Here is a 26,998-nt window from a genome sequence, read left to right on the forward strand (position 1 = left end):
AATTGTAACGCTTGGGATTTTACTATTTAGTTTAGTGGGAACTTCATTACCTTTTTCTTTGGTCTTCTTCTTTTTTAAAAAAATTCTTTTGTGTGGACGAAAGGGGCTTGGATATTACTTCCTCAGGTCAAAGACTTAAATACTACTTCTGTGTCTACATTTCTGTGACTGTACATTTTTTCCCCACTAATCACCTATGACACTTCTGATTTTAGTTTGCAGACAAATTTTCATTCCACTTAAAAGGCCGAAAACTTGAACAACCAATGAATTTAATCCCTTTTGTGGAAACTGCAATGGGTTTGCTCAATTTTAAGGTAAGAAAGCCATAATATGGTTAATAAGTTAGCATTTTATTTATCACCTAAAGAGAACTTTTGCTTTCAATTTTAACATCTTCTTAAAATGTGTTTCTAGAAAGATTTATAAGCAAAGGAAACGTTGAACACCATTTGTTATCTGTAATAGTCCGAAAACCAAGTTACCAGCATCTTAGAAAACAATGAAATCAGTTAAGTAGAAGGAAAAGCTTCCCAGTCCAAAATATTTAAATGAAGCATTTATATATTCCTAGTAACAATTTTAATTAATCACTGTGTAATTATATGCCTTGAATTATTGCATTTATAGACTAAATGTACATAAAAATTTATTTTGTCACTCTTATGAATTAACTTTGAAATGTTCTTTTCTATCAATTGTCTTTTCACTGGGAAATTTTCTGCCCTCTCTGTAGCAACATTATCAGTAATGGCTAGCAGAGAAGATTATTGTTTGTAAGTTCATGCACACAAATAATTTGCAGTACATTTTTTCAATTTGCCATATTAGAACATCGAATACCTTCTAATATACATGCGGGAATATTAGCTGAGCCAAGTGTTTTCAACCGCTGTGTGGTTGCACTAAACTACCTGCCTTAACAAATTCAGAGCTAGCTCGTCTTTTCTCGTTTATCAGGGGGCATTTATATTATTTTCCAAAATATGCCTCTCATTCCACCTGACCTGCAAACATCAATCTAGCACCCCCTTTCAGAGTTCCTGGACTCCCAACCCCCACCCCAGCCCCCACAGAAGGCAGGAGCAAAGAAATAACTAAAAACAACAGAAAAAAACATAGTCGAACTATACTGGAGAGAGAACGTGTGAGCGGCAACTCTGAGGCCTTGGGATGTGTGGAAGGGGGTCGAGTGCAATTGTTTGGGGAGCTGCTTCAAGACTCGTGAACTGCTTGTTTACACAACTAACCATAAATTCTTCCAGCCAGCCCCAGAATCCTGAGAATATAATCAAAAGCATATCCCTTAGATGCAACCAGATTCATCCAGTGATTTAATTTTTAAGCACTGCTTCACTATTTTATTCCATAATGTACTTAGAAGCACTTAGAATGTCTGAAATTAATCAACAGTGTCTCCACCGGTTCCTCGTTTCTTTCCCACCCACATATATTAGCAGGTTATATCTCCACCTTTCAAGATTCATGGTTATGTCTATGACAAATGGTATTTGCCTTGACTTTCATATATAAATGTTGAAGTTGCTTTATGAACACATCTTGGATGACTTGTTGCATTTTTATTTTCCCCTCTGGAGTTGCAGGTTTTTGTACTGTCTTTAATCCTGAGACCATGTGCTTGATCCTAATGCAAATAATTCAATTAGTTTGATTTTAAAATTCCTTCCTTCTCCCCTGTGGTTTTATGAGAGTCTCTTAAAGCAAAAACAAATTCTGGAAAGATATAAATAACTTCTAGCGCAAGCAAAATGAGTTAACTCAAAGTTTCTCCAAAAATGAGATGGACTACAATTTGGACATTATAACTATATTAATATAATCCATTAAACAAAGCAAATTTATACAATATACTTATCTTGGATGATATTAAATACCTTTTGAAAGGGGTAAATTTGGGCTGCGTTTTTAGGACTGCCTTCAGCCAAATTGTGTTAAGAGTCAGGTCGTCCTGCTACTAAAAGGCACCATGCCTCTTCCCTCTGACGCACGCGTTTCCGTGAGACTTGGTTCTCTTCTGCTCTTTTACAGGCAGTGTGTGAAGAAACCCTAAAGATCGGGCCTCAAGTAGGTCTCTTTCTAGATGCAGTCGTTTTTGGAGGAGAAGACTTTCGAGCCAGCATAGGTGTCAAAGACCTCTCTCTCTCTCTTTTTCTGTGTGTGTGTATATGTGTGTATATATTTTTTCTTTGCCCCTTGACATTTACATAACAATGTATATTTGCCAACCGTGACAATGGTTTTTCATGACAATGGAATGGACACTACTTCCTGATAATTTAGAGGTCCTCATAGCTGCCCTGCTTCTAGAACACTACATGGTTACTTCTGTTCATTTACAGAAGACACGAGCAATAGAAAGCCCCAGGCATGCTCAAGAATATATGGCATCTCCTTTGCTCCTAATAAATATATTATGTGAACAGCCTCACCGTTGCTTCAGTATTTTGTTTTCACATCCGTCCGTGGGCTGTCTAGATTTCTAATGCAAATTTAAGGCGATTTCACATTTGCCTTAATGAATTGTTTTCCGCAGAATATGCGGTATATAAATATTATTTTAAATGGATCTTAAATTTTTCTTACAATATGTTTCCGAACTCTTAGTATTAAATGTGCTGATTTTCACTGATTCTCACCATCCCTCGTGTGCTGCACTTGAGGGGTCTGTGTGTGTGACTGGAGACCGTGAAGCATTTAGAAAAGAGGCCGAGGCCACAGAAACCAGCCCCAGTGACCTGAAGACAGGCACTTTCCCTGAGCAGGGAGTGGCATACTCCAAATATAAACAGGGACACTTCCCTCCCCTCAGGGTGAAAACACTGAATTTATTTGAATACGAGTCTTTCCAGGAGACTTGTGTATCCAACGGTTCAGCGGGCTACAGAAGGCATATCGACGCTTTCCAGCCCTCCCAAAACAAGTGCCCTCCCGTCTCCCCAAGTTCTGCATCCAGACAGACCCTGAAGCTGAAGCATTTGGCTCAGAACTTCAGTTTGGACAGGGCATGGCAACCACAGCACACACAGTTCTGTGCTTGCTGTGAAACACGAACCATTGCCCTGCATAGCTGCTGGGCCACCTTTTGTGGTGCTGTCTTTGGACTGGCACTTTTTAAGCATTGATAAGAAGGAAAAAAATATATCAGGAGTCCCTTGTGACCCTGACCCAGCCTCCCAGAATGGGGAAGGGGCCTTCTCTTAATGCAGGTAGAAGTAATTCTATTGAAAGTATTCTATTGTCAGTTAAACAGACACATACGAGATTTAACTTGGCCTCCACATATCCCTGTCTTCATTTATATTTGAATAATTATTTTGCAGAGGAGCAATTCCCAGGGAGGTATAGATATCTGTACAAACTGAGGTTTTATAATAAATATCTGGGTGCGGTTTCCAAAGTTAAAGCCTCCTTTTTCTGTTAACATCCCATTTTCAGGTGCAACAAGTAGTAAAGAAACCCTGGATATTCTCTACGCCCGGCAAAAGATTGTTGTCATAGCGAAAGCCTTTGGTCTCCAAGCCATAGATCTGGTGTACATTGACTTTCGAGATGGAGCTGGGCTTCTTAGACAGTCACGAGAAGGAGCTGCAATGGGCTTCACTGGTATGATTCCTGTCTTAGAAAGCAGTGTCTAAATTAGCAAGCATTCCAGAAAAATAGAAACTTGACCCAAAAACACTTCTAATCTCATCAGATATCTTGTTCCGCTATTTGAAATATGAACAAGCCACACAGGGGAAGAACTTGCCAGACACATTGTCATGGTTTTCTTTGGCCCTGCAAGTCAACAAATCACTCATTTTATTTCCTCTTTATATTAGTTGCTTTTTTTTTTCCTCCATCCTCTTAATCATTTTGTTGTGGTCCTGGCTGACCTGTAGGGAGGGATGAGACTGTTAAAAGAGTGTTTTTGAATGAACCGCCATAAGAATTTTGGTTGATGGATAGAAGAAAAATCTCCTAGAATATCCAAAATTTAATTCATTTCTGAAAAAATGTTGGTGATATTATCTTTGGTTTTTGTTTTGTTTTGTTTTTTACTCATAACTAGTTGTTTGCTCTTCTGCCACTCCAAGCCCCTCCTCTCTCTCCCACCTCCCAGTAAGTGTCCGTATACCTGGCGACACCTACGGGCATAGGCTGGCACTAGGCTCAGCCAGCCCCTTGCAGTCTGGTCTGGGGCACAGGCGGCTATCTGTTGATTGGTGTGCCTGGTCACTCAGGTCCCCATGAGCCAGGGGAGCGACTGAAAATTGTGTTTTTACAACAGAGATCTATTTTTCGAAAAACCACGATAGGAGTCTACACACAAACATCCACATGAAGTTGCACACACACAAACTGACGACCATGGGAGAAACACAGTGTGCTCCTTCACTCTTACCTGTTCTTCTGTTGAAAGTTCTAAGAATATTAGTATCAGAAAGGTACCCGAATAATAAGGAAAAGAGATGAGCATCCTGATATTCCCGTTATAACTGTTTTTGAATTGTATCTAGGTAGCGGTTACTGAAAGAAACATTTCATAAAGCAGGCTTAAATGTAAAAAATACCTTAATGGATGATGATTTAGTCCAAAATAAAATTGAATGACCTAAGAAGCTATTTTAGTGTTATATTCGAATTAAATAAAGCTCTGAGTTTGTTCTTGTGTTTTTTACACAAAGAGCTAAAATAAATATGATCCCCCCCAAATTTTTAAATAAATGTGATCCCATATAGGGAAATATTCTTCAATTATCTGAACTATTAATAAACGAATTCTCCCTGCGTTTCATAGTGACTGAGGAAAAAAGGAGTCCTCTGCCACATCCATGTGATTGTGCTTGTTCCTGCCTCTTTCCAACGACTGGTTAAGATGTGACCCAAATGAAAGAGTTGGAGAAAAACTCCATGAAATTTATCTAATAGACCCTGATGTTGTTGGCCTGCAATGTATGGCACTGGCTGCCAGGCAGCCAGATGTTGCTCCAAAATGGGAACTAATTCAATAAAAAAGAGAAAGCACTGCATTGACACTGACCCCTCCACGATCACTCAGCAGAATCTGAGTTTCCTCTGCCTCCTCTGGGGTAAATGTCTGCCCCAGAACTTCTCCGGGAGCTGAAGAGTGTCTCCAAGATACAGGACTGAATTAACTTGGCCCCTAATTCAATCGCAGAAGACAGGCTATTTCAAATCAGGTTTAAATTTCTAGACTGTGCCCAACTCAGCACGAGGAGCTTATGGACCTGGCACTATTGTTTCTCCACGACGGGGAGTATTAAATCGCTAAAAAAAGGGGGGAAGCGAGGATAATGGGAAGGCGCAGAGGGCACAGTGCCCATTATATATTCAAGGGAACCAGGCCATAACTAGGGAGCCACACTTCGTAGGCAGTTTGCAATTTTTAGAGAGAAAGTCTTTGTTGTCCCAATTATATTTCTGCATACCAATAAGAGGTAATCAATCTGATAATAAGATAGGAGATTATTTGTAGTCGTTTTTAAAAATAAATGTTTTTTAATGAGTATTTTAGACCACTCAGGATCTGTTTGTCCTAGTTGTTTGGGATTTGATTGCCATACCTTGGGCTTTGCACAAGGAGAAGGAAAAGAAGGAAAGAAAAAAGGAAAGGAAAAGTGGGGAGGAGAGAGGGAGGGATGGAGGAAGGAAGACATGTCTTATCTGAAGCAGGTGGTTGAAAGGTTTAAAATCCAATGAAAGTATTGTGTTATCCATAACACTGGTAAGGAAGACTAAGTCTGTGCTATAAGGATTTCCTGTACTTTTAAAAATGATATATATTTGTAATGAGTTGTAGTTTCTAAAAGTTAGCTGTAGTTTCTTTTCTGCGGTCATTTCCCAGAGTCACAGTCCATGTCGATTGATTTTAAATCAATGCATTGGCTGTATAAATGGCCATTAACTTTAGGAATTTTTTTATAAAAAAGAAGCCAAAACTAAATCTTGGAATAAGGCTTTAACAGCTGACTTCGTCATTACAGTTACTCCAGTGCTACATGCTGAGAAGAAAGATTATAAATATGAAGCACTATAGGTTTTCTTCTTTTTTGCAGTCTATTGTAGAAGACAAAAATGACACCATCATACAGTTACCTAAAAGAGTTGACAGGTATTGATTTAAAGCACGATATATCAAGCGGTACTGTAAAAAGGATTTCATGGTCATAAATTTTAATGTCTTCCAATTTTGCACCCTCTCAGTAACTTGTCAATAACAACTCTTCTGTATAAAATATTTGCCTGGTTCCCACATGGCATTAAAGTCTGCTGTACAGTTGTTGGAATAGCTAAGATGTGACGAAAGAGAACTTCACATCTGAGTGCCCATACATTTCTAAAACCTAACATGGATCTTAAATTAGCCTCATTGCCAAAATATAGGCACCGGAGGATGGAGAGCTAGCAGTGATTTCACAGTACTTTAAGTAGTTTGTGTTTTGCTCCTCAAATTATAGTGCATGTACCAAGAAGTTCCCATGAAATCTGGCTTTTTACACATTGGTGTAAATTATGTACATAAATTATGAAATTCAGGGCTAACAATTAGTAGGAAATGACTACCAGAACTGACATCCTTTATTAACAATATTCTAACAACTATTAGATTACTTAAATATAATCTCAATACCTACTACTGAAAAAAGCCCTCTTGTCATCCCTCATGTTATTCGTTCCCAGAAATTATTCCTCAGGTAATTTAAAGAATCTTTATTTATAAAAGTGTTTAACATTGTATTAGTATGCTGACAGAAAAGAATGGAATAGCAATGTGAGGATGTTTTAATTATGCCAATGGAAAGAAAAGATATTATTATATTTATCCACTTAAAGTCTTTTACATGAAACACTAAAAATATGTTTTTACAAGCATCATTCCTTTTTTCATTCTAACAGAATAATGGCAAGTAATAGGAACTGACAGCAAGATATAAAACATCAAGGATATAATTCGTACTGTCTAAATGTTAAAATAACTATTTCAAAAGCAAAGCAAATTGATGTACCAACAAATATATTTAGCAGAGTAAATGTTCATTAAGTGTACATTATTTTTAAAGAGCCAATTATGTTCATAACTTTATCACATAGCACAATATAATCTCATCATTATTATAACATTAAATTATGTTGCATTTATTAGTGATCTGATTGGATTCCACACTTCCCTGATTGTTAAATTGTTTTTTTAACGACTGCATTATTTCACAAAATCCTATGGCTCTTATCTTTGTATGATGTTTTCATTTAAAATCTTTCAACTATAAAAAGAATCATAAATCTTTTTGGAAGGTATTTCTACAGAGATAAGATTTCTTCTGGGATATGTAGGGAGCTATAAAGAGGGAAATACCCAGTCTTGATTCTATAAGCCAAAAGGGAAAATCTGGGTATATTTTTGGACAAAGAAACTTTAAGTATCTATTTTTAAATTTTTAAATGGAGTAATCCAGAGGCTGCAGTGTTCAACTCTGCCTTCTATTTTACCATACTGAATAAAATATTTTCATTCAAATCCAATTTTCTATTGGGGGTTAGAAATGACACATAAACTATGTTCGTCTAAAAGAAAAAAAATTAAATATACTATTGTAAGACTGTATTTGATAATAATATAGTTGTAATGACTGCATCTGTAAGCTTTATGAAAACCAGCAGACCATTTCTAAGAGAAATCATGGAAAGAGGTATAATTCTACAAAGAAAGCAAAAGATACCTTATAAAATTTGAGATAATTCTCATTTAATTTTTTCTACTTCAACTAAAAATAATCCCTCTAATTTGCAGACATTATCCTTTAAAGTCCCAGCCAAAGCAGTTATTCAACAAGCTGCCTCGTCAGCCCACCTGTAACTAAAAATAAGAGATTATCTGCCCTAAGGTGGCATTTCTATAGGATCGGAAACACAATTACTTCCATTGTTGTAGTTTTGCTTCTGTGGTTATTCTGGAAAAGCCTGTCTGATTGCAGGTTTTGTTTTGTTTTGTGTTCTCAATAAAAAGTTTTAAATTAGTTATTTAACATACAGTCTATGAGGCCTTCAGGAACCTCGCGCAATAGAAACATTTTGTTTGAACATCTGTTCGTTGTTTCGTGGTTCCGACGTTATTAATCTTCTTGTAGGTAAGCAGGTGATTCACCCTAACCAAATTGCCGTGGTCCAGGAGCAGTTTTCTCCTTCCCCTGAAAAAATTAAGTGGGCTGAAGAACTGATTGCTGCCTTTAAAGAACATCAACAATTAGGAAAGGTAAATGTTTCATTAATGCCTTGGCTGAAAGTAGTGTTGAAAATATTGTCGGGAAGAATGAAACAAATATGTTGTGTGAATGGTTTAAGAAAACTCATTGTATCTGGGGAGGGGGAAAGGGAGGGAACAACATTCACCAGTGAGAAAATTGCTTGAGGTAGATTTGCCCTGCCCATGTTCCTAAATATTTCACTAACTGGCTCTCAAGTCTCTCATTTTATTCTTTTCATAAAATATATTGGCAGCCTTAGAGAAAATAGAAGTCTGTTTAGTTTTTCTCTACAGACTTCTATGCAGCATTCATATGAAAATAATCTTAGATCAAAGTGAGAACAAGTTGTAATGAAATAAACACAGTTTGACTAAATGGTTCTTGTGGAGGAAAGAAATAAATTTCAAGTTATTTTAATTTGGTGGGGGGAAAAGTACAGACATCTCCTCCGGTTTAGTCATCTGAGAGTGGGAGGTTGTATATGTGTTTGTACCGATTTCTGGACCTGAGATTTGGATGGAATGGAAAGCAAATTAACACTGGAGTACGGTTGTTCCTAATTTAGTGCATCATTGAGCCTCGCGTTTCCTGCTCTGTGGGTTTCTGCTATGTAAATATTGCAGTGGTAATGCACAATCTGTCTCCACTTTGTGCCAGTAACACTTAAATTAGGTGTCGCCTGAAGGAAGATTTTATGCTAGTTGCAGCATTGTCAGTTAATTATCTTAAAGGTTATTTGCAATAATACCGTTTGCCTCTTTTTAAGAGGATAGGAGGGAAAGTTACATTTATAAATCTATCCTAGAGGTAATCTCTAAACTCAGCCTCGTAACTTCCAGAAGGAGTAAAGTTTTGATACCTACAATGCAAAATTACTTAGGAGAAAGAATATTGAAAATTTATTACAGTTCTGAATATTAACCATTCCCCCCTGCAAAAGAAAAGAAAGAAAAAAGAAAAACTGGTTTTTAGTGGTGAACCTGAACCTGTGACATCCATGTGAGACATGTCCCTTGCACTTTTCACTGGCGGCAAGGACACTTGAAAAATCCCAGGACTTGCCAAAATGGGTAACAATATTCAATGGGTCATTCCCTAAGGAAGTCCATGTTCAACCTATGCGGGCACACTCACACACCAGCAGGCTCATCTTTGCACAAACTCACACTTAATATCCAAAGGCAGAATATGTTACATTGGAAATATCCAATTTGGACTTATACCAATTTCATGATAAACAGCATCCTTCCATTTCCCATCAACAGTGGCCATCAGAAAAGTAATGCATTTCATAGAAACAGTATTTTAAGTTGACCTTGTGTTTAATGTCCATTTTTGTGTCTTAACCCCAAATCAAGATTCCCATGAATAAATCCAGATATTCACCTAGAATGAAGAGCCATGGACTCCCATGCACACGTGCAAATAACTCCATCCACCCCCTTCTCTCGCATACCTGCCCACGCACACCCACACTGAATGCTCTGTACCTCTGCTATGAGCCTTGTGCCAGCTGAGGACATAAACACTTCCTGGTGAAATAGGAAACTGGGGCAACATGTAAACCGTTGAAAGGAGAGAGCAGAGTTCCAGTCTGGACCAGCACTGTGTCTATGACCCATCCCAGCTGGGTTTCACACTGGGTAGCATCAAAGGAGGCCAGTTGGCATTGTAAGCAGACAGGGGTGTGGGAGAGGTTACCCTGAATTTCAGTAGCCAACAAACAGAAGTCAAACCAGAAACACGTGTTTTTCTTAGCATTTACGTTTTTGAATGAGGAAAATGACCCTTTCCCATTGTATCTTGAAAATTGTTGTTCCTTGGGGAAATGCTCCCAAAGTTGCCATACCTTTTGATGACGGCAACTTAAATGTTCAATTCTGGACTTTTTTTTAATAAGAAATGCCCTCTTGTTGGGGCATAAGCTCTCACAACAGTGTGGCAGGATGGCTTTTCTTAACACAGAACCATAGAAATTAGAGCAGAGGGGAGACTAACTATTAGGTAATTTCTTCCCTGCCCCATTTGTGGAGGTTTGTTTCCTACAGCAAATTCTCCTGGTGTTTTGTCCAGCAAGGTTGAAATGATTCAAGTAATGGGGCTTCCAGTAGGGACATATGGTTATTTTATCCAGTTAGCATGTTTCTTTCACTTTGCCTATAAACTGGCCGGTCACAGAAATTGGATCTGCAGGTAGGTGACTCTGGATCTTGAGGGGATCTTGGGGTTTAAATAATGTGGGTTCTGTTTGTAAAGATTTTGTGTAAATGGGTTGCACAATTGTATAAAGTGTTGCTTCCAACAAACATCTAGTCTGTTTTATGTCAAATGTGAATCACTGATGAACACATGAACCCTTAGATATTTTGTCCAAAGCGCAGATGACTCTCTCAAAGATAGGAAACTGGTGGTTTGTGTCCTAGTGTGACAGTCATAAATTTCCAAAAGACCTTTTTCCTCCCTCTGATGAAAATTTCATTCAAGTAATGCTTTTATGTAGAAATGACCCAAGAAGGAAAAATTACGTATCTTTGCTTTTCTCTACTTCTTCCTGCTCTCATCTTAAATTATATCCTGCCCAAACACCAAAGGTATAGCTGAAGTTCACAGTTAGTGCTGAGCCATTTGTGTTCTCTACAGTAATAATCATTACTATTATTCAAACATAAAAGCTCTACCTTTTCTTCCTGTCCTCTCCAAATGGCAAAATTCATGGGACTACTTCGACCATGAGCAGATAAATTATTGGGGATCAGACTTTGGTATCACAGAATTTGGGGGATGTTTATTTTAATTAAAAGTCCTAAGGAAATAGTTTGATATCCTTAGTATAATGTTGGTTGACAATCACTTCACATTAAAAGAAATAACAATCAGCTCATATCATCTGTCCCTGTTTGGCAGGCAGTGATTCTTGTGGCTGCTTTGTTTCAGGAAACTGAAAGGTATTTTCAGGCTAAAAAATTTTGCCTGGCACAGTAGTCCAGTGACAGTAATCAGAGTTAGGGCTAGAGACTGACACTGGGGATTCTAGGTTATCTTATCTTATTAACATCTGCTGGAAAAAGTTTAGACATTATAAGTAATCTCTGCTCCTATGTTAATTCCCAGAAACTAAAATGTCTTCAATGTAGCCGACATCAGCTGTAAGGTCTCAATCCACAATACTAATCAAACTGACTTTCTTCCATCCTTCCAGAAAAATGTATTTTGAGATCCAACCTGCATACCATTAATTGTTTTAGTTTCAAATTATTTGGTAAAATGCTTTAGCCAGGATAAATCATTTCCACATGATTTGTTTTAAATTTATAAAGGATTTTCTTAAAAGTTAATTCCATTTTTATGTCTTTTTTATAATAATGGTGATTCCATTAATATTGGAAAATTATTCATTCAAAATGAATTTAATATGCTTATTAAAGTAATATGATTTCAATAATTCTTTTTTATCAATAAAGAATTTTGTATAGTATAAAAATTGGATACTTGAAAACATCTGAAGCAAATAATCATTTATATTGATATCAATAGAAATAATTTTATATAAACAAATACATATAGCATACATGTTTATACAACATATAAACATTCAAGTATGTATGATAACATATATTTGCTCAAATCTATATTATGAACTTAGTGCTAAAGTTTTTAATCTTTCCGTGTTCATCACTTCTTAGGCAAAAATGACAGCTAAAGGAAACAGTTGCTTTTTTAAAACAGTCACTAATCACAGGAAATCTTAATATAGGAATTTACCATTTCTTTCCAAATGGAGACTCTAACAGAAAAATGTGAAGGAATAGCACAATGTGTTATGTGTGTCAAATTTTTAAAGATACTTTGCTAGAATATTCATATTTTGAAGTATCTGGCTACACATACGGCTTTGCTTCATTTTCAGTTTTCCGACCATTCTCTTTGATTCATATAATGGATGTACGTGCTTTGTTTGGTTTTGGAAGGATGTTGTTTAGCTTTTTCAATATTTCTCCTTTGTTATAGCTTCACAAGTTGGCTAAAGCCTGAGGAAGGGGAAGTGTTCATCTTTAAATTCTGGGTTCCATTAACAATCACAAATGTCAAAAACAAGGTCACTGCCTGACCTAACAACTGTAAATATCACAGATAGCCAACACTCTCATTTCACTCCGGAGAGAAAACCAGTGCAAGCTGATAAGTTCACATTAATAAGCACATCTTCTACTGGAATATAAACTGGAAACGTATCTCTTAAGAAAGAAAGAAAAAGGAAAGTAAGAGTTTTCTTCCTTATGTAAGTCTGTCCATCTAGAAACTTTACAAACAGTAACACATCCCTCCTCCCAAAATATTGAAAGTAGATCATTTTCATAGGTGTCTGATTGCCGCTCGCACACCTTTCATTTCTGTTTCCAAATGCAGGGTTTTACAACAGAAATACTGCTTGGTCCAGATGGCCTTCTAGAAGGCTCCCTGAGAGAACTCAGGAGAAGTTTCTCTAGCCAAAAATATTGTTTCCGCTTATTCAAGTGCCAGAAATCCCACTGCCACTCTTTCACGCAGATCGAATAAACCATCTAAAGATGTGGTTGCTGTCTTTGTCAACTGAAAGGGTTGATTCCCCTATTAGACGACATTGTATCCTCCCACACCCATCCAGCCCACCACCCACAGCATTCCCTCTGGATTTATGAGCAGGAACACAAAAATCAGAGCTGAGAGGTTTGTAGTGAAAATGAAAGATAAAGGGACATAACTCTATTTTTGAGATTCTTAGTAATTGCACTTTTCCCTTTATTTCCCTGTTCATTTAACATTTTCAGAAAGATCGGCCGTAATTTTGACTTTTAAAAGTCCAGTTCTTAGGAAAGCTGAGTCTGCCAATGATGACTTTAAGATTGGATGGATTAACACAAAATTGCAAAATTTTAAACATTTAAAACAAAGTAATGAAATGCTACAAAGTATTGAAATCATATCATATCTTATTTCACTTTTTTTTTTTTTTTTTTTTAGTGGCAAATGGCTGATTTGGTATTTATTAGAGGATAAGAGTGTTTTTAATAGGCCGGGTGCAGTGGCTCATGCCTGTAATCCCAGCATTTTGGGAGGCCAAGGCGGGCAGATCACAAGGTCAGGAGTTTGAGACCAGCCTGGCCAGCATAGTGAAAACCTGTCTCTACCAAAAATACAAAAAATTAGCTGGGCACGGTGGTGGGCGCCTTAATCCCAGCTGCTTGGGAGGCTGAGGCAGGAGAATCACTCGAACCCGGGAAGCAAAGGTTGCAGTGAGCAAAGATCGCGCCACTGCAATCCAGCCTGGGTGAAAAACAAGACTCTGTCTCAAAAAAAAAAAAAAAAAAAAAAAAGTATTTTTAATGCGGGTTAAATTGGATAATGTTTTAAATTGGTTGTTTTTTCCTTAATTTATAACACATCTTAAGGATATTTTAATCAAAATATTCTTTATCCAGGTTTATATTTTTCAGAGTTTTATTTGCTCAGTTTTAATTTTAAAGATGTCATTATTTTAGCTGGATGAAATCTCAGAAATCTTTTAGTCAGATGCCTTCAGTTTATGACTTAATGCACTGAAACCCAGCAAGGCTTCAGAAGCTGCCCAGTGTCACTCATGGCCAAGGTGGAGAGAGGGCTGCGAGCAGAATTCAGGGCTTAGTTTGTAAGTAAAGATATGAAATATCATAAATGTGGCTTCAGTTGAATTACAGTGAATACCCACACTCATGACCAAAACGAGATAGAGCCTTAAATGCACTCAGTCACAATCAAAGTCTGGATTTGGGTAGTTCCAGTGTATGTCTTTTCTTGAGGATAAGCAGAAACCAAAGAGGAAAGAGAGAAACCAGGGTCTCCACGTGCCTTTCCCCACACGCCTCCCTGCTCAGTGCTGCCCTGCCCTCGTCCCCCAGCCCTGCCCCAGGAAGCCTTCTAGGCTCTGTTCACTGAAAACTCCACTTCATATTATTAGTTATCAGTCGTTCAGTCTCCCAACATAGAATGGAAACTCCCAAAGCAAGCCTGGGGAGCCTTTGACAGAGAGGCCATATCTACTCCAGAGCCCAGTGTCATCTCAAGGACATCAAAGGACAAGTCCTCAGAGTCACACTCTCAGTTACACCTGTGCTCACACACACCCCATGGCGTTCAGTGCCTATGACAGCAAGATCCAAGTGATGGCCAGGGGAGGATCATTTTGTTTCTTGGACACCTTTCCCTCTTTCCTCTTCCTGTATTTCTCCCTCTAAGGATGGATGAGTCTGTGTGTGTATCCTTCTGTTCCACGCTCATTTTCCTTGCCCTGAATTCTCTGTTTCCGCTTTTTGGTTACATCTTTTTCTTTCTCACCACATCATCTCCACACCCCACACCATCCCTCGCCTTCTCTCCTGTAGCTAATTACAATAGAGACTTTCAGAGCATTGTTTTATTTTGTTGTTGTTGTATTAATTAAATAATTTTGTAATTCTTTTTTTTTTTTTTTTTTTGTGACAGTGTCTCGCTCTGTCACCCAAGCTAGAGTGCAATGGCACAATCTCAGCTCATGCAACCTCTGCCTCTGGGTTCAAGTGATTCTCCTGCCTCAGCCTCCTGAGTAGCTGGAATTACAGGTGCGCAACATGCCTGGCTAATTTTTGTATTTTTAGTAGAGACGGCGTTTCACCATTTTGGTCAGGCTGGTCTCAAACTCCTGACCTCATGATCTGCCCGCCTCGGCCTCCCAAAGTACTGGGATTACAGGCGGAAGTCACCGCGCCTGGCCCAGAATTTTGTAGTTCTTTTTATATTGAATTTTATTAAAAATATAAAGCAACCATTTCCATAATTCTCTCTTTTTTTCCACTTTAGGTCAGTGGGCCTCAAAAAAAAAAAAAGGGTGAGGCAATTTCTTACCACTACCCTAGGGAATAAAGAATTCTCTGGCCGGGCGCGGTGGCTCAAGCCTGTAATCCCAGCACTTTGGGAGGCCGAGACGGGTGGATCACGAGGTCAGGAGATCAAGACCATCCTGGCTAACACTGTGAAACCCCGTCTCTACTAAAAAATACAAAAAAAAAAAACTAGCCGGGCGAGGTGGCAGGCGCCTGTAGGCCCAGCTACTCGGGAGGCTGAGGCAGGAGAATGGCGTGAACCCGGGAGGCGGAGCTTGCAGTGACCTGAGATCCGGCCACTGCACTCCAGCCTGGGCGACAGAGCGAGACTCCATCTCAAAAAACAAAAAAAAAAGGATTCTCTCTACTGTAGCATGCACCTCCCTGCAGCATCTTGGGCAGAAATAGGTACACAAAACACGTTTAGTAAACACTGTTTAGCTAACTGGTTTTCAAATTCCTGACAATGCTAAAAAAATTTATTAGATGTACTTTTAACAGTATATATGACATACTTCTGCTACCTTCTAGAAAAATCGAAAGAAGATGTTTCCATCAATTATTTCATCAGTTGTTATTCATCAATTGTACTTTGAAAAAATGTGCCAGTATTTTAGTAAATCTTTCAGTCTCTTCTAGTTAATGTTAACTCATTAAATCTGTGTTCCAAAGAAAGAATAAGCCTGCCATGTATGAAATAGAGGAATTTTAGCATTATTGGTCTTAGCTACAAACTGCTATAAGTGGCATTCATTGTCTGCTTTTCTCATGGGCAACAGGAGCTTAAATTCGATGTCATAAATATTTTTAAACAAAGACATTTAAACATTTGGCCTGTTACACATTTGTCTTGGTTTTAAAAATAATTTTTAAAAATCTTTGAACAAAATTTCCGGTTTCAAAAAGAAATCTGAAATGGAGGTGATAGTAGCAGAACACTACACAATTACTAAAAAATCAACAAATTATACACTTACAATGGGTGAATTTTATGGTATGCAAATCATACCTCAATAAAGCCACTTTAAAAACTGAGAAAATTAAGCACAAAACCTAATTTGATGGCAAATGTGTTAACTCCCTTAGATTTTGATACGCTTATAAATCCAATTGTTTTCACCTCAATACATAGCTTTCTACATAGCATACTTGGCTTTATTTTTCCAGATTTCCTTGTGAAAAGATATCGAAAACAAAGACTTGCGTACTCTTGCCTGATTATTCTGCCTGAATATTTTTAAAGAGAAATCTTGCCCTCTACATGTTTAGGCCCCGAGGAAAGTTTTAAAAATAGAAGGCTACCGTGGTCTCTCTGATCAGTTTTTAAAGTAAGCATGGCTCTGGTCCGTGGAGACCCAGACCTGGGCAAGTAGATGATTCGGGATGGTCATATATTCAGATAACTGGCACACACGTGCACCTCAGCTCTCCTCGCTGCTGTTTGGCCACCTCTACCTTTCCTGCCCTGCTCCTGCCAAATCCATCTTCCAAGCCTTCTACTGCTTCTTCTTCCCCATCGTACCCCCGACTTCCTGGAATTCTTGGTAAAGTCCCAAATTAGTCTTACCAAGAACAACACACAAATCTTTCTATTTTCTAGCTCCATCTTTCCATTTATTTAGCTAAAGCTAAATAATTTCACCCTTCCTTTGTAAAAAGCAAAATGTTAATGCTGTCCATTCATTTTGCATCCACTCAATTTCCACATTCCAAGAAACGTCCCCCCTTTTGAACAAATGTGTCTATCCATCATCTTTGCTATACCTCTTCCTTTTCTGGTCCATCATCTGCTGAAAGAACTGTGTCCTGTGTTTCAGTACCTCCTCCTCAGTGTAAGCCAAGCTCTGGACTTCAGATCATCTGCATTTGATTAGCATCTGTCCTCTGCTGATATTCTAAGTTTTTAAAATTTTCTAAATTTATTTGTTTTCCTCCTGAGGCTCTGCCAAATATATAGCATCCCTGAGTCTAGTTGCTTAAAGAGACAACTAAATCTGTGATTTATAAGACTTTAGAGGGGACAGGAAGCTTCAGGCATGAGCCTGTTTCTGTTCATTGTATTTTCAAAGACACTGATGTCTCTCAAACTCTTGCAGGTCTTAAAACGACTCTGAAATCATAAAACCCACTTAGAATTCGAACAGTCTGCTTCTCACTGAGCCATTCTGTGATAAGTGGAATTAAATAATCTCTGGCCAGCAATAACAGTAGCAATACCAGTAGCAATGGTGGTAGCAGTAACCAGGCGAGCAGTGGCCATGGGAGTGGTAATAATAACCAGAGGAGAGATCATCACACTCCTAACAGTAGTGGTGGCCGTCATGACAGTGGTGTGGCCACAGTAGTGACAGTGCTGGTAGCATAACTGCTCCCATTTATTGTGAGAGCCTGTTAGGTGACAGGCCATTGTTCATATATATATGCATATATGTGTGTATATATGTGTGTATATATGCATATATATGCATGTGTATATATGTATGTGTATATATGCATATATACATATATATGCATGTGTATTATGCATATATATGTATATATGCATATATGTGTATATACGTGTGTGTGTGTGTGTGTATATATATATATATTTTTTTTTTTTTTTGGAGATGGAGTCTTTCTCTGTTGCCTAGGCTGGAGTACGGTGGTGGGATCTCGGCTCACTGCAACCTCCACCTCCTAGGTTCAAGCGATTCTCATGCCTCAGCCTACTGAGTAGCTGGGATTACAGGTGCATGCCACTGTGCCCAGCTAATTGTATTTTTGGTAGAGACGGGGTTTCACCGTGTTGGCCAGGCTGGTCTTGAACTCCTGACCTCAAGTGATCCGCCCACTTCTGCCTCCCAATGTGTTGGGATTTCAGGCATGAGCCACTGCACCTGGCCCTTGCATATATTATTTTATGTAATCCTCACAACAGCCCTATAGAGGCGATATTATCCCCATTTTCCAGATGAAGAAATTAAGACTGGGAAAGGTCGCTTTATTCATTGTGGATCACACAGCTGGAAAAGGCATTCCTGGATTCAAAGTCAGGTGTAACAGAGCCCAAAGTCCACATCCCTAACCTCTGCATGAAGCTGCTTCTAAGGGAAACACCAAGAAAAGCCAGATCCTTTCTCTCCAGGGAGCTTCGTTACCCTTCATTGCAGCCACAGGCTACTGAGAGCCACCGCAGGCTGTGCCCATCCTGGAAAGTGTCCTGTTTTTGCATAGAGAAGATGATCCCCTGTGCTGCTCAGACCATCACTGACCTGGCAGGTAGAGCTGCCCCAGAAACACAAGAGGCCTCACTTCTGTGCCCTCCTGGCCCTGCCCTCTGAGTGACAGCCAGAGAGCTACAGGGGAAGGGACGGGAGGGATAAAGAGGAGCTTCTCCAGGCTGCTGCACCTTTCAGAGCTTGGAAAATGAATCCACTAACTGCCCAGGGTACACAATTCTCCCAACCTCCTGCATGACCCCCAAACTCAGGACCCTCTGTGAACCTGTACCTTCTGGGGCCTTTCCCAGCCGCTCAGCATGCTGCTCCCATCTGACTTTTCACCGTGCTTCCCAGTCCGTTGCAAAATGAACACCACCCCAGCCCACCCCAAACCCGATATTCCCACTGTTACATTCTTATGAATTATTTAAAGGGCTTCCCCATCAAAGGCCATGGAGTGTCTTCCGTCTGAATTCCATGATAGGTAACCATAGATTAGCACAATGTGAATTGGTGTCTATGTTGAATGACTTCAGTTGAACTTTCAGAAATCTCATGTAGAGATACATTAGCATCCGTAAATTATCTGGCAATAGGAACGAATGGCTGCTGAATTTCAATTCAAAATATTATTAAAATACCGATTAAATTATCACTACAATTTAAAGTGTTAAAAAGATGAAAAACACGTTCTATACGTTCTAAGTCTTCAGTCATATTCTTTTACTATCTTCCTGACAGTTGTTTATTTATTTAATTATTGAGACAGGGTCTCACTCTGTTGCTGGGATGCAGTGGCACGATCATGGCTCACTTTAGCCTCGACCTCCTGGGCTCAAGTGATCCTTCCACCTCAGCCTCCTGAATAGCTGGGACCACAGGTGCGTGCCACCACACCCAGCTATTTTTTTTTTTTAAAGACAGAGTCTCACTATGTTGCCCAAGCTGGTCTCAAACTCCTGGGCTCAGGCAATCCTCCCATCTTGGCATCCCAAAGCCACTGTGCCCAGGCTTCATTACAATTTTTAAAGATGTTTATTCATAAAACAAAGAGTTACTGATAATCAGATATTACACAAGGACCAAATATCACCGCCTTTAATCCCCCTAACAAATGCTTTAGGTATTTTTAAGACTTAAAATGTCACTCATATATTGTATTATTGAATTCTACTATTTCTAGTATTGTAATAAATTACAGTAAGAACTTTCAAATGGAAGCCCAGGATGAAAAATATTATATTTTACTCTTTCCCAAATTCTCATTAAAATTGCAATTTCATGCATTTGCTTATCTGCACATTATATGTATTTTTAGCCTCATCTTAAGTAATAATATTTCTGAAATAGCTTAGATATGCCATTTTTATAAATTATATTAAATATAATTTAATACATAGTATATACAAAATAAATATGTAGCTGTATTCGAATTTTCTCTATAATTATCCCAAATACCAGTTATCAGCCATACTTTGGGTTACAATGATTAATAAGAAGAATTTGAGATTTGGGGTGAAAAGCCTTAGATTCTAGTCTTGTCCCCTTAAGTTCCTTTATAAGATTAACTAGTACTGAATCTTATTTTTTGCACCTATAAAACTAAATAATCATGCCTTCTGTAATACAGGTGAGAAAAAGTCTTTGAAAATATTTTGGGCCGGGCGCGGTGGCTCAAGCCTGTAATCCCAGCACTTTGGGAGGCCGAGACGGGCGGATCACGAGGTCAGGAGATCGAGACCATCCTGGCTAACATGGTGAAACCCCGTCTCTACTAAAAAATACAAAAAAATAGCCGGGCGAGGTGGCGGGCACCTGTAGTCCCAGCTACTCAGGAGGCTGAGGCAAGAGAATGGCAGGAACCCGGGAGGCGGAGCTTGCAGTGAGCTGAGATCCGGCCACTGCACTCCAGCCCGGGCGACAGAGAGAGACTCTGTCTCAAAAAAAAAAAAAAAAAAAAGGAAATATTTTGGGTCAGGCACAGTGGCTCACACCTATAATCCCAACACTTTGGGAGGCCACAGCAGGCAGATCACTTGAGGTCAGGAGATCAAGACCAACCCGGACAACATGGCGAAACCCCGTCTCTACTAAAAATACAAAAAGTTAGCCAGGCTTGGTGGGGCATGCCTGTAGTCCCAGCTAGTAAGCTAGTGGGGAGGCTGAGGTGGGAGGACCACCTGAACCCGGGAAGTCAAGGCTGCAGTGAGCTGTGATCGTGCCACTGCACTGCAGCCTGGGAGACAGGAGTGAGACCCTGTCTCAAAAAAAAAAAAAAAAAAGAATATTTTGTAATAGTATAAAGTACTATCAAATGAAACCTCTTTTTTGGGTAATGGGTCTTCCTAATGGCATTACCCTTCTCCAATTTTCAGTTTGGAAACTAATATTCCAGGGCTTACTGAGAGTATAGTTAGCTAGAGTAGAGGTTACAGTTGCCAAGACAATCTTCCTGTTTCCTCCTCAAGGAAACTAACATCCTTTCCCCCAGATCTACCCCTCCCCTGGCGCCCAGAAAGCCGTGCCAGACAATCCATCCATGCTGTCCCACTCGGAAGTAGGGCTGGGCCAGGCCAGCCCAGCCCAGCTCTTAGCTTCCCCATCGGTGGATTCTCGGACCACCTCTGGACAGAGGAAAAACACCCAGAGTGAAGGAAAGGAAACAGGTGGTTCAACTTCCTCTGCTTGGGGTCCAGAAAGGAGCACATATGGGCCCATCAGTGTGTGTAACAAGAACAGAGGAACCCCACTGGGTTTCAGTCTAGCTTCATCTAATAGAGACTGTCTTTATGTGCTTTGTCATAAGAAAAGTCAAGCAGCTAATAAATAGCAGAACCGACTGGGCGCAGTGGCTCACGCCTGTAATCCCAGCACTTTGTGAGGCCGAGGCGGGTGGATCATGAAGTCAGGAGTTCAAGACCAGCCTGGTCAACATGGTAAAACCCCGTCTCTACTAAAAATACAAAAATTAGCTGGGTGTGGTGGCGGGAGCCTGAAATCCCAGCTACTCTGGAGGCTGAGGCAGGAAAATAGTTTGAACCAGGGAGGCGGAGGTTGCAGTGAGCCGAGATCGCGCCATTGCACTCTAGCCTGGGTGACAGGGCTAGACTCCATCCCAAAAAAAAAAAAAAAAAAAAAAAAAAATTCAGAACCAGTATTTTAAAATGTCATCTCTCTTCCAGATTGCTTTAATTTAGGCTGGAGTAGGCTGTGTATCCTCAGGCCTAGGAGACAGCTTTTGAGCCATAGAGAGAACCACAGAAAGATCCAGTGTCTCCTACCACACCCCTTAGTTTTGTGTATCTGTTATGTCACTGGTGACCAGAGACACGAGGCTCCTGCAGAACAAAGAAAGCCAACTCCATGCACACTTCCAGTCCCCACGCCCTTCTCCTGACTCTTCTGGCATCCCTGACCTTCGAAAGCTGACTTTTAAAGCACTGTTCTTTGAAGCCCTTCTCTGGTCAAACCAGCGCCATTGTGATGGCCTCCTTCTCTCTGCAGCTCCTTGGCCCTGAAGCACCACAGACGTCATAAACTCACTTGCCCTTTAACTGTTAAGTCACTTGCACGAGTTAACTAGAGCCCAAACCAACATGAAAATTTTTTTTTTCGTGAAAAGCTCTCACTCTGTCACCCGGGCTGGAGTGCAGCGGTGCCATCACGGCTCCCTGCAGCCTTGACCAGGCTCAGGCGATCCTCCTCGCTCAGCCCAGGAGTGCTGGGGTTACACTACCACACTGGCCCCAGCATTACCCGTTTTGAGGTCAGCCACAGTGTCCTACCAGAGGCTCAGCGAGTGTTGGCCAACTGAACAGTGAATATTGCCAGACCAGGGGCACAGAGAGACACGTGCAGATAAAGGAGAGGAGAAGGTGCGCTCAGAACTGGAGAGCTTTGTGGAGACCTGGGGTGGTTCTGTCTTCTCCTATCACTGTCCCCTCAGTCAGCCAGCGCGTACCCCAGAAAGAGCCATCATGTGCCCTGCTCTGTATTCCTTTCCTCCTCCTGTCCCTTTCCCCTGCTTAGCTGCTCCTCACCCTTCACATGTCAGTTTAAACATCACGTCCCACAGGACGCCCCACCTGATCAGGTTAAGTCCCCTATCGGTTACTCTTCAGCTCCCCTGTGCCTTGCTTTTTAAACACACGTTCTCATTCATAAGTAATAGTCGTTTCCATCATTGTCTATTTAATGTCTTTCTCCCCATTAGACTGGAAGCCCTGTGAGGTCAGGGACCACATCTGTCTTGTTCCTGCTGTCGCAAGTCCCGGGGCCTGAGGCACGCCAGGCGTGCAGTAGACTCTGCATCCATGTCGATGCAGGGAACTGATAGGCACAGGTGTGGGCCAGGGCATCCGGCACAGCTTGATGGGGTGGGAGGCAGAGCCCCATATCCCTGAGACCATCTGGGATGAAACCTCACTGCACATTCCAGGTGACTTAAAGACCCAGCAGGTATGTGTGATAGCAAAGCTTTGCCCAGACAACTACAGCCCCTTCCCTAAGGTCCCAAATTAAAGAAAAAGAATGACCCAAATCACCAACTATCGAACCTGTGTCCCTCTATTCAGGCAGGTCAGTATTGCTGCTCTTGGCTTTTCATTCAGCCTTTTCCATCATCGCTAGGTCAGCAGTCACAGAGCATCTCCTGTGTTCCTGGCAGGTACTGGGTACTGGGTACTGGGTGCTGGGTGCTGGCTCTTGGGAGTCAAAGGCACGTGAGGCCTGGCACCTGCCCACAGGCGCCTCACGGCGTTGTGAGAAAGATAGCAATGTAAACAAATAGATAGGAACACAGGCTATACCAGGATCTGCACAGGGAAAGGGTGGAGAGGGATTTGCTCTACCAAGGAGACCTCAAACACTTCATAGAGGTGACAACTTGACATCTGGAAGCATCAGGAGGAGTTTGCCAGACAGGGAAAGGGCCTTCAGAGGGAGAGCAGGGCATGCGGCAGAGCTGCAGGGCAGTGTGTTTTGGGGGATGGATCTCAGGGGACTGGCAGGAGACGAGGCTGAGGGGGGCAGGGTCCCATCATGGGCAGGCTTGGGTCTCCAGTGAAGATACTGCACTTAATTCTGCAAGTCCAAAGAAAACCACGGCGAGGTTAAAGCAAGGGGATGATTCCATCAGATCTGTTTTAGAAAGATAACAGCATGCTCCCAACTAGAAAAGTGCCACCCCCTATAAACATCCTGGCACCATGTCCCTGAGAGCTCCGGGAGCCAGCTTTGGAGCCGGGAAGCCTCACTGAGCTGTGGGTGCCTGGCACCCAAACGGACATCCTTCAAATGAATGTCACAACAAAATTGAGAGGGAACCGAGGGCACACGAGGGCCTTTCTAAGGACTCTCCAAGTGGGAGAAGTTGAAAAACAGGAAAGAAGAATGCAGCAGTGCCGGTGAGAGTGTCTCTGGGAGCATCATCTTCTACCTTTTTTGGGGAGTTTCAGGGCGCTGTTGACTTTGTAGGTAAGGAAGAGCCATATCCCAGGAGGCCACAGCTGGGCTGAGAGATTTAGCAAGTGGAAGGCACAGCCAGGATCTCGAGGAGAAATTTGATCATGGCCAACACTGGCTGGAAGTTTAGGAATTCCCTGGGAACGGCTGTGAGGCCAGTCATTCATTCATTGAGCAGAAAGACTTAGCACCATATGGGAAAAGGGTGATACCCCAAAAAAGAAGGACTCTAGCAGCTGTATTCAAATAGTAGTGTTGAATTCTCACAGAGAGCTCCCTCTCAGGGAGCCACAGCAACACCGTCATCAGAATGTGGTGTTGGAACCCCCTCAGTGTCCACAGAAGTTATTTGGAAACATAGTGAATAGGGAAAGACTTAGATCAGTTTGTGGTTTCTAGAAAATTACTCTTTTAGGACTGTGGAGAAAAAAAGTCAAGTACTAAGTGCCAGAAATGCAAAATATATGACAATTTCCCATAGATGTGATTACTGTTGTCATCACGCTGGCATCACCTCTTTCACTGTCAAATTGTAAGTCAGATTATGTCAGTGCTTATCTGATCAACGTGCAATGGCCGAGGTGTCAGAAAAACCACAGTTCGATGGTGACTGTTTCCTTCCTATGCAAAAGACACGTGTGCTGGCCTTCACCTTCAGGAGTCTGAAATCATAGACATATGTATAGTAAGATGTGCAAAGCAATTGACCCGTGATTTATTACAACACATAACGCCATAGGTAACTGTCAAATAAAAGCCCAAGATGTCCGGAGCTCCACGGCAACGCATGGAGATGCCTGGCATTGCTGTAGGTACCCGTCTGTGTGAGCAGTGCAGTCCCACAAAGATGGCCCAGATTGGGAAGAAGTGCAGCCATTGTAGGCCCTCAGATCGTCCCTGTGCTCACCACCCTGGCCTTTTCTCCAACTCTTGTTGCATCAGGTAGCACCTGCTTCTTCCTTCCCTCTCCCCTCCAGCGAATGGTAAGCTCCCAAAGGGCAGGGCCAAGTCGCATCCTCTCACTGTCCCAAGCGACTGGCACAAGGGAGCTGCTCGGTCCATTCTTGACGGATGAATGAATAAGTGGTGATTAACCTAAGAAAATTCTGCCATTTCGCATCTTGGGGATGCCTTACAAGAGAAAGGCATCATTTACAGAAGGCTGCAAGAGGGCTCCTCAGTTTATAGACCTACATATCCAAGCCGGCCTAACCATTTCTACCTGGGGGAGCTAAAACATGGAAGCTCTCAAACATGCATATGCATTAGAATCACCAGAGGAGTCCCCGTCAACCTCCAGGTTTTCTGCACAAACCTTGTGGGACTGGGCCCAGGAATCTGCATTTTAACAAGCCCCCCCCCCGCCCATTATTCTGATTCAGGGAGTCACAGAACACACTCAGAGAACCCTTTTCAATCACCAGGCCCCTAAGAGCACAGGCTTGGCATTAGATAGAATCAGCTTTATCCCTGTTCTGTTATATATTTCCTAACTACAGGGCCAAGTTGCACATGTTTCTTAAGCTCCTCCTGCCTCAGTTTCCTCAGTTATTAAAAGGCCTAGGAATCTGCGACCAGCTTGGGCAGCATAGGGAGACCTTGTCTCTACATAAAAAATTAGCTGGGCATGGTGGTGCTCACCTATGGTCCCAGCCACACGGGAGGCTGAGGCAGGAGGATGGCCTGAGCCTGGGGGGTCAAGGCTGCATTAAGCCGTGATGATGCCACTGCACTCCAGCCTGGGTGACAGAGTGAAACCCAAGGATTCTACTTTTGGCATCCTTGTTAAAAGTAGAATGGTGGTTGCTGGGGGCAGGGGGACATGGAAATGAGACCACGAGATTGTTTTGCAAGAAGGAAAAGCTCTGGAGATCTGTATAGATACAGAAGGCAGGCAGATCACCTGAGGCCAGGAGTTCGAGACCAGCCTGGACAACATGGTGAAACCAAGTGTTGTTATGAGCATACTGAAAAATACAAAAAAAGGAATTAGCCAATTATGACAGGCATGGCTTAACCATGCACCTGGCTCACACCTGTAATCCCAGCACTTTGGGAGGCCGACGCAGGCAGATCACCTGAGGCCAGGAGTTCGAGACCAGCCTGGACAACATGGTGAAACCAAGTCTCTACTGAAAATACAAAAAAAATTAGCCAAATGTGGTGGCATGCACCTGTAGTCCCAGCTACTTGGGAGGCTGAGACAGGAGAATCACTTGAACCTGGGAGGCAGAGGTTGCAGTGAGCCGAGATTGCGCTACTGCACTCCAGCCCGGGCAACAGAGTGAGACTCAGTCTCAAAAAATATATAAATAAATAAATATAAAATATAATCATTAAGGAAGATTTCAAACCTTCCCCAAAAATCCAAGTAGCTTTTTGATGAACTGCATTTTTCCAAATCCTGACCAATAGACTATTTTCATCTCACCTATAGATCCACATGTTTAAAAAAATGCCACCTAAATTACAAGTGGCTATGTGAGAGCCTGGGAATATTCATGCTAGGCAGTTTCATTCATAACACTGAAATCATCCATTTGCAGAGATGCAGGACACAGAACAAATATGCTACATGTTGTTTTGTACCTTAAGCTTCATTAAAGAAAATCAAGCAAAACCTGCCACCATAGAAGAAATGATCTCCCAGTCTTGAAAAACTATGTGAAGTGTTTTTCATCTTTGATATGCACATGGAACCCAAAGCAGTTTCGGGAACGTGGCACAGACTCACGGCCACCGTTTGGATTCTCTGTGCACCGTTTTGATTTCATGTGCGTCTATGCTAATTTCGTCTCCCCAGCCTATTGTTTAAACCCTAGCAGGACAGATGTGCTGTTTTACAGGGCCATAATCCACTTGGTGGGCAGATAACCAAGAGGCCTTTGGTCTTCATCATTTACTCCAATAAGAAAACTAGACGACTGCCTTGTAAAACAGCATGTGACCCAGGCCCTGATTTCCACGTAACGCCAACCTACAGGACCTCCTCGGAACTTCCAGCCAAATTAGGAAAATTCCTCCTGGTCATCAGCTCGAGGCTGAATTAAGTTATGGAAAGGACAATCTGGGGGTATAAACAGTAAAAACAAGAGGACTGGGGACTTGCAGTACAGGAATTTAGGCCACACAGGTATTCATATGAGTAAGAGTCATCATTCTAAGGCTGAGAAGGTTGGCCACTACTGGT

General features: G+C 41.2%; 1 protein-coding gene and 1 long non-coding RNA gene across 4 annotated transcripts in view; one reads left to right on the forward strand and one right to left on the reverse strand.

Annotated features, from left to right (window-relative positions):
• Positions 1-26,998, forward strand: part of CLYBL (citramalyl-CoA lyase) — a 278,492-nt gene that overhangs the window by 248,592 nt on the left and 2,902 nt on the right. The window contains exons 4-7 of one of the 2 annotated variants that reach the window (XM_050765996.1): positions 216-317; positions 2,050-2,176; positions 3,457-3,624; positions 8,151-8,275. In XM_050765996.1, coding sequence (XP_050621953.1) covers positions 216-317; positions 2,050-2,176; positions 3,457-3,624; positions 8,151-8,275 — 522 coding nt within the window. The remainder of the gene's footprint in view (positions 1-215; positions 318-2,049; positions 2,177-3,456; positions 3,625-8,150; positions 8,276-26,998) is intronic. The other variant, XM_050765997.1, reaches the window with a different exon arrangement.
• Positions 1-26,998, reverse strand: part of LOC126940232 (uncharacterized) — a 125,834-nt gene that overhangs the window by 28,919 nt on the left and 69,917 nt on the right. The window lies entirely within an intron of this gene.

This window comes from Macaca thibetana, chromosome 17 (assembly GCF_024542745.1).
Source record: "Macaca thibetana thibetana isolate TM-01 chromosome 17, ASM2454274v1, whole genome shotgun sequence".
NCBI classification, from domain to species: domain Eukaryota; kingdom Metazoa; phylum Chordata; class Mammalia; order Primates; family Cercopithecidae; genus Macaca; species Macaca thibetana.